Source organism: Cajanus cajan, chromosome 11 (genome assembly GCF_000230855.2).
Source record: "Cajanus cajan strain Asha chromosome 11, NIPB_CcT2T_4, whole genome shotgun sequence".
In the NCBI taxonomy this organism is placed as follows: Eukaryota; Viridiplantae; Streptophyta; class Magnoliopsida; order Fabales; family Fabaceae; genus Cajanus; species Cajanus cajan.
In genome coordinates this window covers 40,150,021-40,168,152 of record NC_138527.1, presented here as the reverse complement: position 1 = coordinate 40,168,152, position 18,132 = coordinate 40,150,021, and the positions used below count along the sequence as shown (strand labels likewise).

The 18,132-nt window shown below is 29.5% G+C and overlaps 1 protein-coding gene across 1 annotated transcript; it reads right to left on the bottom strand.

Annotated features, from left to right (window-relative positions):
- Window positions 1-1,861: 1,861 nt before the first annotated feature.
- Window positions 1,862-4,272, bottom strand: LOC109811126 (putative indole-3-acetic acid-amido synthetase GH3.1). The gene is made up of 3 exons (XM_020374772.3): window positions 3,871-4,272; window positions 3,682-3,783; window positions 1,862-3,580 (listed from the first exon to the last, which is right to left on the bottom strand). Exons 1-3 carry the CDS (start codon window positions 4,188-4,190, stop codon window positions 2,203-2,205), a joined length of 1,800 nt encoding a protein of 599 aa, XP_020230361.1. The 5' UTR covers window positions 4,191-4,272; the 3' UTR covers window positions 1,862-2,202.
- Between the last annotated feature and the right edge of the window lie 13,860 nt (window positions 4,273-18,132).

Sequence of the window (18,132 nt, the reverse complement as noted above, 5' to 3'; positions counted from 1 at the left end):
TTCATTTACCAGGTCTACTTGAACTAAATATATATCTCTTATGCCCTCGCCAACGGCTACGATATAAGGTTAACTATTTGCCCACTTTCTAACTAATTTATAGGAGAATATCCTATATATTAATATTTTTTTTCTTCTAACAAAGTTTTATATCTGTTGATATTAATACTTTCGAATGGATGAAAAGAATTAGCACAACAATATCAAGTCTAGGAATAACATTATAAAATATTAAAATTACTGTATTTCGTGATAAATATAAACAGTGCTGATGTGTGATCTCATGCATCCCGCGTTCACGTGCGTAACAAATTCGACGTGTTTTCCTTTTGAACTTTTATTTGTATGGCATTTTTATACAACTTTCTTTCATAAAGAAAAATTTATATATATATATATATTTGATGAATAAGTTAGGAGTAAAGTAATGTATGCATTTACTCAAGTTAAGTGTAACAACTTTTATAAAAAAAATCCAATCATAAATGATAAATTTGTTTATTTATATAAAAACTAAATTAAAAATATGCTTTAAGATATAAATAATATACTTCCTATAACACAAGCATGTTTCAACAATAAGATTTACGTAATTACAAATATTTGATAATCTAAATTTAATGTATAATTATTGAAATAAGTTATTAATATTTATATACATAAACATTTATTCAAAAAAAATAAAAAAAAAATAAACATATATAATATATAGACATAACAGAAGAGAACACTTCTTAATTAGTGTGAGAAATGACATCTATGAATATATTATTTATTTTATGTTCAAAAGGAGATAAAAACAGAACTAAACTACATTTTTTTTTGTTCAAATTTATTTAAATGATCAAAATTAAATCACATATAACTTAGTGGTTACCCAACACGTAACAACTCATAACTTTGGTCATTCATGAATCATATATGATTGTCTCATTTGAATTTAAAGTTTTTATATTCTTAAAATAATAATTATTCTCACTTAATTAATAATACATCGGCATATATATGAGTCAGTAGTATTAAACAAAATAATTTTACTCCAAATTAGTCCTAAAATATTAAAATAACTTGATCTCCATTAGTGATCTTAATATTTAAATATAATTATTCCCTTTTCTTTTGGTTGCTTTAATGGGCATTCAAGTACAACATTGAATCATATATCACTGCCACTTTCGCAGCAATATTGACAGTGATACAACTCGTGTTGCTTATTACTCATTGGTCAAATAGGTTTAAAGGCAGTCAAATATGTTAACTAACTAGCTAAAACGTAAGAAACACTATATATGGAATTTGACACTCTTGTTTTCATTTTTAAAGCATATTCCAATTCCAACAATTTGAAATTCCGTAGGAAGTAGATATCTAGAAATCATCCTCCACTACGTTTTCTTCAGAGATGGGGTAAAAAAGAGAGTCAAAGATGTTAGTTAAAAACGCTACCAAATTTAATCTAAAGTAATTGAAAATTATAGAATAAGGCTGTCAATTGTGACAGTAATGAGCTCCCTCACGCAGCCACGCACTAAACCTCCCGCATCAGTGCGGTATAAAGGTCTTGTGAGATGCTTCCAAGAACATAATGCCCCAAACAATTTTATTTATTAAAAGGTTAAACCTAAAATTAAATACCGTTCGTTCGCACTTGACACAGTTCACACTCTACTTTCATTCCAAACCAACCTAGCTAGTGCCACAGACAGAATATGTAGCACGTGCACAAAAGTACACCCGCATAGTGCCTACTGAAAGAGATAACTTCAACATTGCTGGATCATTAATCACATCACAAGTTAAATTCTTACCAAATCCAAACACCCTAAACATGAACGGTTTCCATCACCACGTCATTTCAAAATACAGGGTGTAAACATGGTTTCCATTCCAAGCATTTACACAACAATTAATTACATGACGCACCCATATGCAATTGAACTTATTTAACAGACAAATAAAGTTAACTGTTTAACAAAGACACAGCCAAAAAGAGAAAGAAAAAAAAAATAAAGACATGATGGAAAGACAAGCACTTTGGAAATATCAAATCAACAAATACAGATACTTTGGGGTTTGGTGGCGATAACTGATAGCAACAACAACGAGTAGCGACCCTTTTGTGTCATGGTTGTTTTCTTTTCTTTTCTCGTCTTATTATGCATGACTACTGCATGTTGTTGTTGTACCGTTGTACGTTACCCTTCAACGACGACGTTCTGGGGTCCAGTGCGGTGCAGCTGGACTAAAATGAAAGGAAACGACCCTAGAGTCGAGTAGTTCCATTATGGGCGTGAAGCTCACGCACCTTGGCACTTTGTACTGGTTTATCGACGCCCCACGCGAGATAGCGTAGTCCATCAACTCCTCGAACGTTCCATTCTTCACCACTCGTATCTCCAACGGCCCAATGGAGTTATCCGCAACCCTCCCTTGTCGATACACCGAGTTCAGAGACTCTTCCATCACCAAGCAGCACTTGTTCAGAACCTCCTCCGTGGGAGGGCAAGACGAGTCCTTCATCAAAAGCTCCCAGTAAATCACGTAGTGCCCCGGAATGGACTTTGTGTCAGCGAAGCTCGTGTACTCCACCACGCTCGTGTTGAACTCCTTCAACAACTCCGAAGCGTTCTCGGTGGCTTTCTGAAGCTCCGCTTCGTCGGTTTTATCAGAGTCAATGCTCAAAAGCACGTTCTTGCGCCTCACGAAGCGGAATTGCGGGTCGGAGTTGTGGAAACCGGTAACCTGGAGGATGTCGCCGACTCTGTAGCGGCAAAGACCCGCGTAGGTGGTGATGATGAGTTCGTAGAATTTGCCGAGTTCCACGTCAGCTAGGTCCACCAAGCGAGGGGGTGAGTCCTTGGAGAGGGTAATAGGGTTGGAATCGTCATGGGGCAGGAACTCGAAGTAACCCATGTTTGGTAAAATGGTGTAGGACACGTCAGAGGGTTGGGACATGGGTTTAAGGTTGAGTCCGAAGAAACACTCGGAGGAAGCGTACATGGTACAAGGTTTAGGTAGGCCACCGCTGTAGTAATCAAGAGTGGGGATATACTGAGCCATGGCACCCGTGACTATAACGTCGAGGTACTTTGTGTTGGGCCAAATTCGAACGATTATACGTTCCCAGTTTTCTCCGGAGCATTCCTTTGTGATGAAATCAGCGAGCTCGGGGTCGGGTTTGAGGATCTTGGACATGCATTGTTTGATGGAGGGTTCTGTGATTTTTGGGTTTAGGGTTCCGGTTTTGATGTCGTGGGCTAGCTGTTCCCAATTGAGCTGAAGGAAGCGTATGGCACGGAGGAGGCCGGAGGCGAAAACGGCTCCGACGCGGAGGACCTCGTGGCGCATGATGAGGCCGCAAAGCATTTGCGTGTACATGCTTTGGAAGGAGTCTTGGCAGAGGATGGCTTCGTCGGGGCTTGTGAGGACGTTGTAAGGGTCGAATGGTCTTTTCGTGAATTGCTCGCTCTTGTAGTAGCTGGTGAGCACTGGACGCGCCACTAACCCTCCGGCCGTTTTCGTCTCTGCTTTTATGAAGAGGAAGTGAAGCGCTTTGCCTTTGTCCAAACCGGAAACGTATCTGTGAACAAGGAAACAAACAAAGTTAGTTGATTCATTCGTTAAAAGGAGTAATTGGTATTAATTGCAATGATAAAACAAAAAGAAAAACAAAAAACGTACTGGTTCATCACAGGCATGAGAAGGCTGTACAGCAACTGGCGACGGTCCATGTCTTGGCTTATGGTTGGCATCAACTTTCTCTCGCCGGCAGATGTTCCAGAACTGTCATTTTTATTAATCGTTAGGAATTTGAATTTGTTGAATGAAATAATGGTATAAAAGATGATTGTGATCGATTTGTTAGTTTACCTGGTGAGAAACTCGGAGATTGGGTGGGAGCAAAAGATGGGGGAGCGGTCACCGTTGGCAATGCGTTGGATATCAGGCTGAAGATCCTCGTAAGTGACGACAGGAACCTTGGACTTGAAAGTTTGACGGTCGGTGGCACCGTTGAGATGGAAGCGTTTGAGGTACTCTGTGTGGGCGTTTTGCGAGAGAATCTGGGCGAGGACTTTCTCTTGGATGGGGTCGGTGTTAAGGGTGAGTTCTTCGATGAAGTGAAGAGGCTTTGCGCTCTTGTGGTCACGGTCACGGGGCAAGGGGATGAGGATGTCGGATTGAACGGCCATGATGAGTGAGGGGGATGGTAACGAGTAACGAGTAACGAGTAATTATGAGAGAGGAGGTGGTGGTGCAGGGAAATGAGGGAGGGAGGGAGGGGTATTTATAGGGTGGTGGTGGGGGAGGGGTAGTGACGTGGCATGTGAGGGTCCAGGTCACGTTGAGAAGGCAAAGGAAATATTGGTTTTGGAAGGATGGGGAGGGGCTTAAGGCGGGTATAGGGGACAAAGGATTAAAAAAACTTTTGCTGTAGGTGGGGCGGTGGACATGTGGGCCAGGGAACACGTAGGGATGGGCCTTCATGGCCGACATGTGGGGCCCACTGTATCGCCAGGTCAGCACTGAGCTGCGTCACCCAAACCACGCGGCCATTTTCTTGCAGGGTTTGTTGGCCTCCGAAAGCGACGGGTGCCGGCTTATCGCTCTTCCACCCCATTTGCTTCAGTAAGAGACACCCCTAACTTATTCTCCTCAGTTGCCCTTAGCCTTAGCCAACCCACCGCTATTTCCCACACCATACTATACTCATCAAACATTTTTATTTCTTTTTTCAAATTTCGATTATGTTGGATTAATGGAGATCACTATTAGCAACGGACAATTATGAAAGCATCAATTACACTATAATTTGAGGGCTAATGGATCCTTGTCGATTAATTCCTAATATGCAGATTAACTTCTAAAAATACTATGTTACTACTTTTTAACAGTCTTTATTATTTTTATATACCAACCAAAGAAATTCTCATGCATAATAACCATGAATTCCTTAAGTATATGAAAGGTTAAGACAACTTCAATAAAACACATGTTAAATAGGTTGGATTTATTCAGCAATTTCTTTATGCGATCAAACATAAACAAAACAGACCTAACATTGTAATCTATGCTTTATCTTAGGAAGTATACTCTACTTTTTTATGTTAGAAACTATGTTACTTGATTTTGAACACATAAAGGAATTCTATCATGATGATTTACACTTTAGCAAGTTATTGAAAGATCGTAAAGAAATTATTTGTGATAAGTTCTATAAGCATGATGACTTTTTGTTTAAATAAAATAGATGTGTGCTAAAGAGTTCATTCAGAGAACCCTTTTGTTTAAAGGAACTTTTATTGAATTCCTTAGGTAGATGTTAAAATTACGTCTTTTACATAATAATTTTCTTACAAAAATAATTTGAATTATTTATTTTTATTTTTATTTTTACTCTACAATAAATGTATATTAATTATAAATGTGTAAATGAATGAATGAAAAAATTAAGTAGAACATAAAGATATAATCGACTAAATAATAATTGTATTAAATTTTGAAGACAATAGATAAATATAAACAAAAATTAACCACCGAGAATTAAAAAAAATACAAAGAACACTAAATGACTCATAGTATATCAATTAAGTCTAATACATATTCTAAATAACTTAATATCTCAATTAATTCATAGACATGAACTAACCTCTCATGTGCATCACTGGATTTATTACATCCTCGTTTATCACACAACAATATTATTTGTTAACTCTCATTAGGATTAGCGGTTAAAAAATAAAATAAAAAATAAAAATAAAAAAACTCCCATTAGGATTGATTGTAAAAAAAAAAACTGTTAGTATTTGTTAATAGACAGAAATATTAAATGTTAGGATTAATGCTCTTGTTATCATAATTAATAATATTATTCTACTGATTAAGTGTTGTTAAAATTGATTTTATGGAGGGAAAGGAAATCCACATACTTATGAAGTCGAATGATAAAGTCCCATGTGTAATTCAAGATAAGTTCGACTTGTGGTATGTCAGATATATCTCGAGGTATAAAAACAAAAAACAAAGTGTTGATAAGAAAAAAAAATTGTAACATATTAAAATTACTTTTGAAGTAACAGATTATGTTTCACGAGTATAATATCTAAAATAACTATGAAAAAAATAAAAGAAAAAATACAAAATCGAAATTAAACAAACAATGATGTTCCAAAGAAACAATTACGTGTTAATAATAAAATACCAAGTAATCGTGATAATATAGATAAAGAAGAGTAAAAAAACAAAGGTTAGGTGAATGGTTTGGATTATTTCTTATTTTTCAATATCATGACATACGATGACGTTGTTCTCTTCATCATCTTTGTGGAATCATTAATTAATTACCATTGTATTATATATTACTTACCATGACGAAGGATTATAAAAGGAAGGCAATCTTTACGTCGTTATCGAAAAAATCCTAAAAGCTTTTGTGAAACCATACCAACACCTCTACAGTGTAAATGAATATCGATTGAGTGCAAAACTTAAAGGTTTGAGTTTGATTTATAAACAAACAAATTGTTCAAACTTTTATTTAAACTTTGAACTCTTGACTTAACTGATTTAAGAAATAATTGTTTTTATTTAATTTTTTAATAAAATTTTATTTATCAATATACTACTATACTATTATTTGTTTCTTATTATTAGAAGAAAAAAAAAGTCAATTCCTACCGATCTTAAATTATTTTAAAAAGTCACCTTTTTATTTATTTATTTACATATCAAACTTAAAAATATTAGATATGAAGAGATGTGTTTGAAAAAAAATTAAATTTCTTATTGATTAGAATAAGATAAAGATAGAGTATAAGAGGATAATATTTTTTATTTTATAAGTCAATTTTATAAAGTTGAATTATGTCTAAATTTACATTTTAAAATAGTATTAGAGTTTATTTTAGATTCATTAAAAATGTTTATCTACTATTTATATACGTACCAAGTTTAATATATAATTCATTTCAAATTTTAGTTTAATTTTATCAATCAATATAAATTTAAAATGTATAATTAATATTAATCAATTTATAAATTTTTTAATACTTAGTATTTTTTTTCGTCTATACTATTATAAAGTGCTATAATTATATCTTAATTTTCAAGCACTATTAGAAAAATTTAACATGAACACAAAGAATGAGATCGGATGAATAACTTAATTAAACATTATTTAATAAACTCTTATAACATCTATAAAAAGAAACTCTTAACACATAAAATTTATGCAATAATTTTTTTTATTGATTATTAAGTTTAATCTACATGTATTTTTATCGAAAATAAACTTGTTAAAATTGGATTTTTTTTTAGAGGAAGTTAAAATTGGATTTTACAACTGTGAATATTTGAATAACACAATTATTTAATTAGTATAATTTTATACCTAAAATCACTCGAACTCGATACCACTGTTTGAATTAGAATAATCATGTTTGTTGATTTACGTGTTCAATAATAAATTTGACAACAAAACTAGTTTAAATAACTTAAGAAATTTATTTACAAAAATTACAATAAACTATATTGAAATAATTTAAAATTTCACAAGAGTCATATACTATTTTCACTACAAGGAAATTGTCATATAATGACACACATCCTATAGTACACAATAAATATCACTAAAAACTACTTTTATCTACACAATAAATATAATATGTGTTGGTATATTGTTAAAAAGTGTGGGAATAAGGTATAATGACACACAAACACTAAAATTTTGATATGCCAAATAAATATATACTTACAAATATTATACTTATAGTGACACTTTTTATATGTCACTATATGTAATATTTATTATAATTTGTAACCATTTCACAATATTTAAATATATTTATTTATACAAATTTTATTTGTCGTATTAAAGCTAAGTTTTTAAATTGTATATATGATTTCTTCCTTATATATATATATTGTAATTAATGCATGGTAATTTTGTTTTTTTTTTTAATAATTTTGAAATTAAAACCAACTTTGGTCACGATAAAAAGTATTAAAGTTTTTCAGGTAAAGAAACATGTAAATATATTTTTATAATTAATAACTAATTAAAAATTTAATAACAATTAATAATTACAAATTTTCGATTTTCTTTATATATATATAGAGAGAAATAAGAAGGTATCAATTAACTCAATTAGTAAAGTCTTTTGCATCTGATTTCAAAGACAGGATGTGAGGTCCCGCCTTTATATTTTTATAGTCATAAAGTGATAAAACAGTTCGTTCCTCTCTGCAGCTAGTGCGTGTTATTACGTACTTTTCCCTTGTGTATTTCTTTAGAATAACACACAAATGGTTCATGAGATTTTCGTTAATGAAATATGTAAATCAAATTTATAAAGTATACTTTAATGAAATATGTAAATAAAAATAATGTTGACTTAAAAACTAAATTTTATATAAAAATAAAATTTATCAAAATAATTAAGCTAATAAAAATATAATTTATAGCGGTTAGACTTAAAATACTTTTTTTATTCTAATTCTAAAATACATAATGACTAGATAGTTATGCAAGGATGAAAAACAAAAGTAAAGTGTAACTTTTAGGAAACCTTCAAATTTATTATTATTTTGTCAAATCTCATGATACCTCAGTAATTTTTTATTTTTTTATTTTAAATAAGGGAACACAACATTCTCTGGAAAATGCATGGTTGGAGATTAAAAACCGTTTGTTTGGGGTTTTCCTTTTGCAGTAAAAGTACTTTTTTTTAAAAAATGTTTAAAATATAATTATAAAAAAACTTAAAGTATTTTAATAATTTTAATAAATTAAAATTGATGTATTTTTCAGATATCTTTTTATAAAAAATAATATAATACAGAATCGCTTTTAAAAAAAAAATTACTGCCCAATGTTGAATTAAATATTGTACCTTTCTTGGGCTTTTTGCCTTTTAGGCAGAGATCATGGGCCTTTTCAAACTACATGATGTTCAAGTTTTTTAAGGATTATTATCAGTACATTTATTCCAAACATGATTTCTAATAATGCTTTTATGAGTGAACAATACCCTACATTTTCTGATCAAAACAATCTCTTAGTGCATGCATGATTAGTCTTTAAAAGAAAGAAATTTTCTCGGTCATTGACCGCACAACTACTTTGCAATTCGTCGATGTTGAATGCTGGCACACAGAATTGGAAATACCGGTTACACTTCATCACCAACATCTCATCCTAACCCTAACTAAACTCTATCACACGAAGCTTTGATCCAATAATTTACTCACATCCTACCTAGTCTGTGGAAAACTTCGCCAAAAGATTTTGAAAAAGGCTAAATAGTGAGAATCTATTAGAATAAGAAACTATTTGAATGCATAGAAGTAATTTTAAGATTTTTTCTATTAAAAATATTCTTTATTTTTAGAAGAAAAACTTTCAAAAAACACTTATATTTTGTTTCTTATTTATACATTTTATTTGCTGGTATCATTAGCAAGTATACGTGGAATTTCTAATACTCTTTCCTCCCTCACATGAAGGGCTAAACATATTAAACCTAAAGTTTATAGGATTTAATATTTACAAGTGGTCCAACGATTACAAGTAATACAACAATAGTCAATGGGATCTCCAACAGAAAGAAAGGAAAAAAAAAAAACAGTAGCGTAGCGTAGCATGATAAGGCACCATGCATGCACCCTTTTCTCCTGCAATTTCTTACGTGATCACTGAACATAACGTGATCATTTTCATTCGCATAACTACGAGTCGTGGTCAACAGTCTCAATAGGAGAAATTTCGAGGGCAGAAAATAATGAGTTGTTACCGTGCAAGGTTCAGCAGCCACCAGCCACATATATTAGAAGAAAAAAAATTAAAAAATAGCCCACATGTTAGAATTAATTAATTAACTATTTAATCAATTAATTAATCCTACCAAGTTTCCACCGGGGAAACCTCTTGTCGTACAATGCTATAACATTAACCCCACTTAACTTCCCTTTAATTTGTGCAACAAAAGAAACATGGTCAAACCCAACTGGCTCTAGCCAGATTAATATTGTTGACTGGATTTTTTGCGTGAAACATTACATAGTACTATAGAGTGTGATTCCGTCAAGAAACATAGTTTGAATAAACTTTTCTGTCGTTATAAAATATATTACTTGGACCAATTATTCCACACGACCATTTCCGTGAACTGGTTGTGTCTCTCTTTGACAAATGGTGAGTTGTTACGCTCGTTCAAACTTCACTCACATACATTCATCACGTTGCAGTTTGAACTTTTGGAAGCGATCGAAACGGATGTTGCTAATGTTTAATGACGTGACAGTATTGCTCATGCAATCAGTTAAAAAGGCATAATATAAATATAGCTATTGCATATATAGAAGCATCAGCATGCCAAGTGCGTGGAAGCTCATCACTTAATTACCAGAAAAAAGCAGAAGCCTCACAAGCATTGAACAGATGAAAACATATAATTGAACAAGTTTTAAAGACAGAAAAAAATATATATAAATAAGTTCAAAAACAAAGAAGGAAGATTAAATGTGATATAAGAATCACTGCTAAATTGACCTAATTTTTTTAAGTTCCATCAGGACAGTTGGCTAATGATATAAGCATATAATAGACTATATGATGATATGGTTTAGAGTTTGATCTCTTGTAATTTATATATTAAGAACTTTTACAAGATGAGAAGGCATAGTAAATATGTAAAATAAAGTATTATTCATATCTTTTCTTCTAAATTTTAAGCACTAGTTAACGTGGTTCACAAAATTGTGCCAATGGGGCAAGTTGATGGATTCTTCGTACAGCAGTGCAGGTAAATATGATAGTGGGTGTGGTCCTGCGTTAAAGCGGTGAGAGTGGGAATCAACTCCATATCTTTATGTATGTGACAACTAATGTATGTTTTGCCAAATTAGTCAATCTTCGAAGCCTTGCGTCTAGGTTAAAAGGCTAGGGTTTTCAATTAGTGAAGCAAACAACTTGGTGAAAACAGAGTCAAGGACAGATATCACGCGTGATGATGGTGGGGGCATTATTAGCTTTATCATCCAAATAGTGACAGAAAAGATACAGGGATTATTGCATCAGAAACTTTTGTCTGTTAGTCGTAGGAATATTGGCTTTTCACAACTTTGGTGTGTTCAATCAAAATGTTACCGACATTGTCTTAGATTCTACATTAATTTTGTATAATTTTGGCTCAAAAGCATAAAATGAGTGTTTAGTGATAACATCAAAATAGTATGTATTAGTAGAGAATTATTTTTATCTTGTAAATCAATTTTATATAATTAGGTTAAAAAAAACTCACAATAATATTTACTGAATCGTGGCAAGGGAGAGTCAATGATTTGCTTTCATAAGCTAAAAAATCATAATAAACGGGAAACTGTTTCTTAAATAATGATTCTTCTTATAATGAATAATCTTGTTTTGTTATGTTTTAAGAATATCCTCTACAGTTTTAACTTTTAATAGAATCAATTTCATGAATTATAAATGCGTTAAATTTTCCCTTGATTTTTTTACCAAATATATCTTTCAATTGAAGGTTGGAGGCAAATTTTTTAACGTATAGAGATCACTAAGATGAGTTATCTTTTCCTACAATATCTTCTATATATATATATATGAATAAGTAATTGAATTTTTATCGATATAATGTAATTATTGTGTGTGTTTGAGTTGAACAATTTTTTTTTATCCATCATAATTACATAACAGAATTTTAATTTATAATTTTGTGTATAATATTTTAATTACTTGTCATTAGGTTGACATTGATGTCTTTTTCCCCCCTTTTATACTCTTGTAATACTTATTTTATTGGTTAGTACTTTAATTTGATAAGTTTATTTTATTTTTAAAATATAATAGGTAAAATTAAACTAATAGTATGTCAATGTGCCCTAGTTTTAATAAAAGAACAGCATAGTTTTGCAATATTTAAAAGTTACGTTTAGCATTCAAAATATTTTTTTTTGTGGAAAAAATTTTAAGTGAAGGAAAAAATGTTTCAATTTAAGAAAAAAAAATCTGAAAGCAAAGAACACATAAAAAAACTTATAATTATCTTATTTCACTTGATCAACCTCTTGAAGTTATTAAATATATCTAGTAACTGGATTGATATTAATTAATCTTGACTTGGTTAGACATTTAAATTATAAAGTTCTGGGGGAAAAAATGAAAAAATATTTGAATAATATCAACGTTGTTTCTAAATTTAAAATTACTAAAACAAAGAGAGCTTTTAAGTAGTGGATTGAGTTATATATCATGGATCGGATTTGGATCATTCACACACAAAATTGTAGTTTTGAAGTTTTGATTTGCTCGTACATGGCTTCACATGTGAAATTATGAGGTAATAAATACAAGTATATGTACCAAGCGGACAAGAAAAAAAAAAAAAAAAAGAACGTGTTTGAATTGCATTAGGGACTTAGGGTCGTAAATGAAAGCATTGTGTAACGTGAAAATATTCTTTTTATAGTAAAAATTGTATTTACTTAAATACACAATTTGTTATTAATCGGAGAAGATTAATTACTCCAAGAGTAAATCAAAGACTGGTTATTGATTGGAGAAGTTCGATTACCCAAATATACAAGTAGGTTTCGTATAATTTTATAGGGAGATTAGTTAGACTTAAAAATATTTAATATTTTGTATAATATATAAGATACGTATCTATTTTATTAATTAAAATTTATAATAAATATTTTAAAAATATATCAATAATATTATAGTTAAAATTTATAATAAATAAATATTTATAAACATAAAACTTATTTTTAAAATTATAATTAACAGTTTATATTGTAATATAAAATTATTTTAAAATTTTAAAAATAATGATAAAAATGGTATATAAAAATTCTTAAAAACACTTTTATTTAATAAAAAGGAAAATCCTTAAAACAGTCTCGTCAACCAATAACACTTCAAAATACTATTAGGATATTAAGTGATGTTGTACTTAAATTGTATTAACTTATAAGACGACTCTCTCACATGATAAATACATTTCTGTTGGGTTCAACTCTCATTTTGTGTGTTCAAGCATTCAGAATGCTGACATTTGTTAAATTTCATTAATTAGTTAATAATAATTTACGTGAATGTGGCTACTGAATCTCTTTCTTCTTCTTCTTCTTCTTCTTTTTTTTCGTTCGATGGAAATTAATCCCGACCATTTTAATATGTCTTCTGTACACTTAATGCTCCTCTTCTTTCAAGAAAAAAAAAACGTATGTGGAAGAAAAACCATGGTAATTGCAAATACCATTATTACTCAATGTATTAATTTCCTATTATTGTAGGAAGCAAAAGGAAAAGAAAAATCAACAATATGCAACACTATATATATATGTTCTGAGCATATGATTCATCGTTATTCGTTGCAATAACAAATATCCATGTCATTATCATTAGTTTTTGAGAAAGAATAAAAACAAATTAAGGTCACTTTCAAGAAAGAATTAAAATTGTGATTGCCCTTGGTTTTATAAAAAAATCCATAAGAAATTCCGTGAAGAATCAAATCCATGTGCTTAGTTCGGGCCAGCAAAACATAGCGTAAATCTAATAAAAGATTGGAGCTAGAGAGAATTGTCGAGGATATAATGACTTTGAAAAGTAAGCTGCGTGAAGCATGTGCCTCTATCTCTAACTTTTTTCTTTGTCATTTTGTATAGAATCATTTCTGTATTTTTTTGTGTTGGAGCTACCCGCACTTATTTCCAAACTCGTCTAAACTGCAATCACTTTTACTGCTTCAAAATCATCACCCACCCATGTTTTTATATTCCAGTTAATCAAATCATTCACCCTCTCTTTACTTTACACTCAAATTATTTTCTCCTCACGGCATATTTTCACCTTAAATTTATTATTATAATTAATTCAAATGCGTATTTTATTTACGTTCAATAATTTTAAAATAGTTTCATTAAAATTATTAATTTCACCCTAGTAAAGATTCTACATTATAATAGTAATATAAATGAGAAATAATTCTCTCTTTATAAATCAATTTTGTAAGAATAATTTAAATTTTGTACCTATTTTCTTAAGATAATATCAGCACATATCAAAACTTACATAGTAAAGGTATGTTAGAGATCTCATATTATTTAAAAATAAAGTATAATAATATGCATAAGTGAAAAATAATTTTAAAAAAATAAGTTAATTTCTAATTTAAAACAACCACAGTACGTAAAATTAAAATCATATACACATAATCTTAAGTTTTAAAATCTATTATCTTGTAATTTTTAATTTTTATATATACACACACGCTTCACATGCAGCACAATGCACACTCTAAGGAAACAGGCTCGTTGCCCGTGATCGTGAGGTTTAACTAACCCCATCTATATTATTGAAAGAAAAAAGTATTGCTTAATATCTGTGTTATGGCATCTAAAATTTGAATAATTCTAATTTACCACAATTAAATAGAGAGGCCCGAGAAGTGAAATTTATTAATACATGTTAACAACAAAAAATTGTCTATTCTATTTCTTCTTCTATTTTTAAGCATTTCTATTTTCGAATATAATTCCCTCTATATTGAATGCTTCACTTTGACTTTGATTTTATGTAACGACGCTAGCTGAATTTGTAAAACAATTTTTTACTTAAAAAAATAAGTTATTATTATGAAATAGAAAATTTGAAATTTATAATTATTTCTTTAACAATTTTTTTTAAGTTGATTTAGTATATATAAAAAAAAAATTATCGTATCTAAATAAAACTAAACACCTTAAAGTTACTTATCAATTAGTTTATTTAAATAAATTTTTATTTTAATTAAAATCAATTATTAAAATAATCTAATTTTCACAAATTTTGTAAACAGTCTTAGAGTAAATATATATAGTTGCTAGAGGTCGTAGAGAAGGTACTAAGAAAATTTAAAATCCAAATTTGCTCAGTTTAAGAGTTGGAATTTGTTTAGTAATCAAGACAAGGACTCATTCGTAAAACATAAAATAAACAAATAAACAACTCAATTCATAAAACCCAATTTCAAGAAACATGAAATCGTCATCAAAATCAACCTCATCATCTGCCATCTTAACAACCAACAATCTCTTCCCATTCTTTACAACACACCATTTAACCGTAAAATTAAAAAAATTCAGCAACTAAAAGGCTCGAAAAAAAGAAACATTGATCTCATGACAAAAAAAAATAAAATTACACGTTAGAATAAGCATCCATCATAGTTCATTAGATCTGCAGTATCGCTATCTGATATACAAACATCCTTCCTTTCATCAAGAAAATATACAAATCATGATAAACCAAGCATCAGTAGCTAAAAAAAGAGAATCAAGAGAAAAATAGAATAGAATAAAATAAAATAGGTAAAAAGTAATTTAAAGGAATACAATAGAGTTTATGTAACCAATAAGAATAGCTAATTAATTTTCCAAAATGGACGTAATTAATCTATAACTAACTTTTTATATCTCTACTAAATATTACATACGGCTTAAATATGTTTTAGTCTCTCAAATTTAGGATAAATTTATTTTTGATATTTCAAATTTAAAATTATTATTTTTAGTCCATGTAATTTTAAAAAATTTTATTTTAATCTTTATATTCAAATTTTGTTAAAAAATTTATCAAATATTATTACATAAAATCTACCTATTGATATCCTTATTAGTGAAAATATTATATTAAATTTAGTTAATATTACATAACCATCTTAATTAGTCACTTTTAAATATGTTATTAATGGTTCGAGGAACTAAAATAAAATTTTTAAAAATTACAAAGACTAAAAATAAAAAATTTTAAACTTGAAAAACTAAAAACAACAATTTTAAACTTAAAAAATTAAAAAAAATTTATTTTAAATTTAAAAGAGTAAAAACGTATTTAAGTCTATTATATATTTATAAAATCCAGGTAATTAAGAGTTTCTTTATCCATTAAAATACGAAAGTCACTTCACAAATTATTGGCATGTAGGTTAGGGATGAATAATGTTAACCTATAATTTAATGCGGCGCCTAATTTGTCCCTATTAATTTTCTATCCAATAATTGTCATTTTTTGTCGAAAACAATGAAAAGGAATATAAGACATGGATATACAGAAAACACGTCCTATATGGGGGATATAATGTAATTGTCTCTTTCAGTTAAATTAAGTATAACTTTTTAATTTACTTTTATAATGTAATAAATCTAATACTAAATTATACTTATAGTATTTTATTTCATTTTTTATATTTATTTTTATCATTTATTTATTAATATATATATATATATATATTTTTTATATTTGAATCAATTTATTCTTTTAAAATTTATAGACATATTTTTTAATTAATTTTTTATTGTTTCAAGATGTAAAATTTGAAACATTAGATTTACCTTTATAAAAATTATAAAATTGAATTGACTTTTGATTTCAAAAGAGTTATAATAATGAAAATCATGTGAAAAATATATCTCACAAACAATAAAAAAAATAATATAAAATTAGATTTTTAAATTTTTTAATAGCTTTTAGATTTTTTTTATGTATTTTTATCATGTTTAGGATACTTTTTAGTTTAAATTGCATTTATGTTTAATAGTTTTCATGCAATTGAATATAATAAGATGAATTTTAAATTTCTAATCAGTTAAAAAATAATTTAAAATTATATTTTAAGAATGAAAACAATCATTATTTTAAAATAATTAAGTTGATTAAAAAATAAAATAAATATTTTAGAAGATAAAAGATTAAAATAAATTTAAAAAATAAAATAAAAGAGAAAAATATAATTTAAGCTAAATTTAAAAAGGTGGCACTTTCGAAATCTTAGGTGATTGGACACGCGCTTATCCGGAATCACAGTTTAATAAAATAATTATAAAATTAATGATGAGGAGCCGTCGAAAATTAAAAACTTTATAGTATATGCTTATCCCAGTATCGTGGCAACAAAAAGAAAATGAAAATGAGAAAAAAGGCACTGTAGCAGAAAGAGAGATTGGAAAACAATTCCTTCTAGGGAATCTAAATAAGGAATCTGGAATCCAACAAGGGCAAATAAATTTTGAGCTCATATAAGTATATATATTCCATTCTCTTATAATTTATTGTATTTTGTTTTTCTTTATATTATCCATCACATCATATATGTATAATATTCATCACGTTCATTCTCAATCTTTTCTTTCTTCTCTTTATCTCTCTTCTCCTTTCACTCCACCACAAAATAAAAATTGCCTATACCTAAGCCCATGCTGAAATTCTAAAGCTGGTTCAGTAGGTTGGGAGCTATTTACTTACTTTGTGACTATGGCCCAACGAGATGAAATGATACATGCACTAGAAAAAAATTCAAGCAGATAAATGAGATGAAGTTATTTAAATAATTGTATTATCTATTTAGAAAGTCCTACATGAGTTTTCACTAGTATTGATACAAATTTTATTCTTTTTTTTAATAAAATAAACAGGTGTCTACTTTTTCAGATGTAATTGTTTAAACTATTTTAAAAAATATTTTTCTTTTTAAAATTTTAAACCTATTATGTGATTTAGCGACAAGAACCCGAAAAGGCAAAGAAGTTTGGCGAAACAGATACTGAAATCAGCATGGAGGCGAGATGCAGCACCATACTGTTGGGTACCAGAGGGAAAATAAAAACTGTAACAGCGAAAGCACACACAACAAGAGAAACAAATTAAAGAAACAAACTCAAAAATTAACGTGGTTCGGCACTTCTTGCCTACATCCACAAACAAATTTTACTAGCAATTTTTACAAGGACAAAATTGCAAAACCTCTCACACAAGTTTTCTGGAAAAACTTGAAAACCCTCTCATGACACACAACTACCCAAGTTCCCAATACACTCAAAGGAACCTATGTTGTTGTGGTGAGTAAACACAAACCCTCACCCTTTATTTATAGTAGTACTCTACCACTACCCTTCTTCAAACTACCCAATGTGGGACTTTGGAATGTACCCACACACTTTGGCACAACACAAACTACTCAATGTGGGACTTTGGAGGATACCCACACACTTTGGCACAACACAAACTACTCAATGTGGGACTTTGGAGGATACCCACACACTTTGGGCACAACATTCCTCCCTTCATCCAAAGTC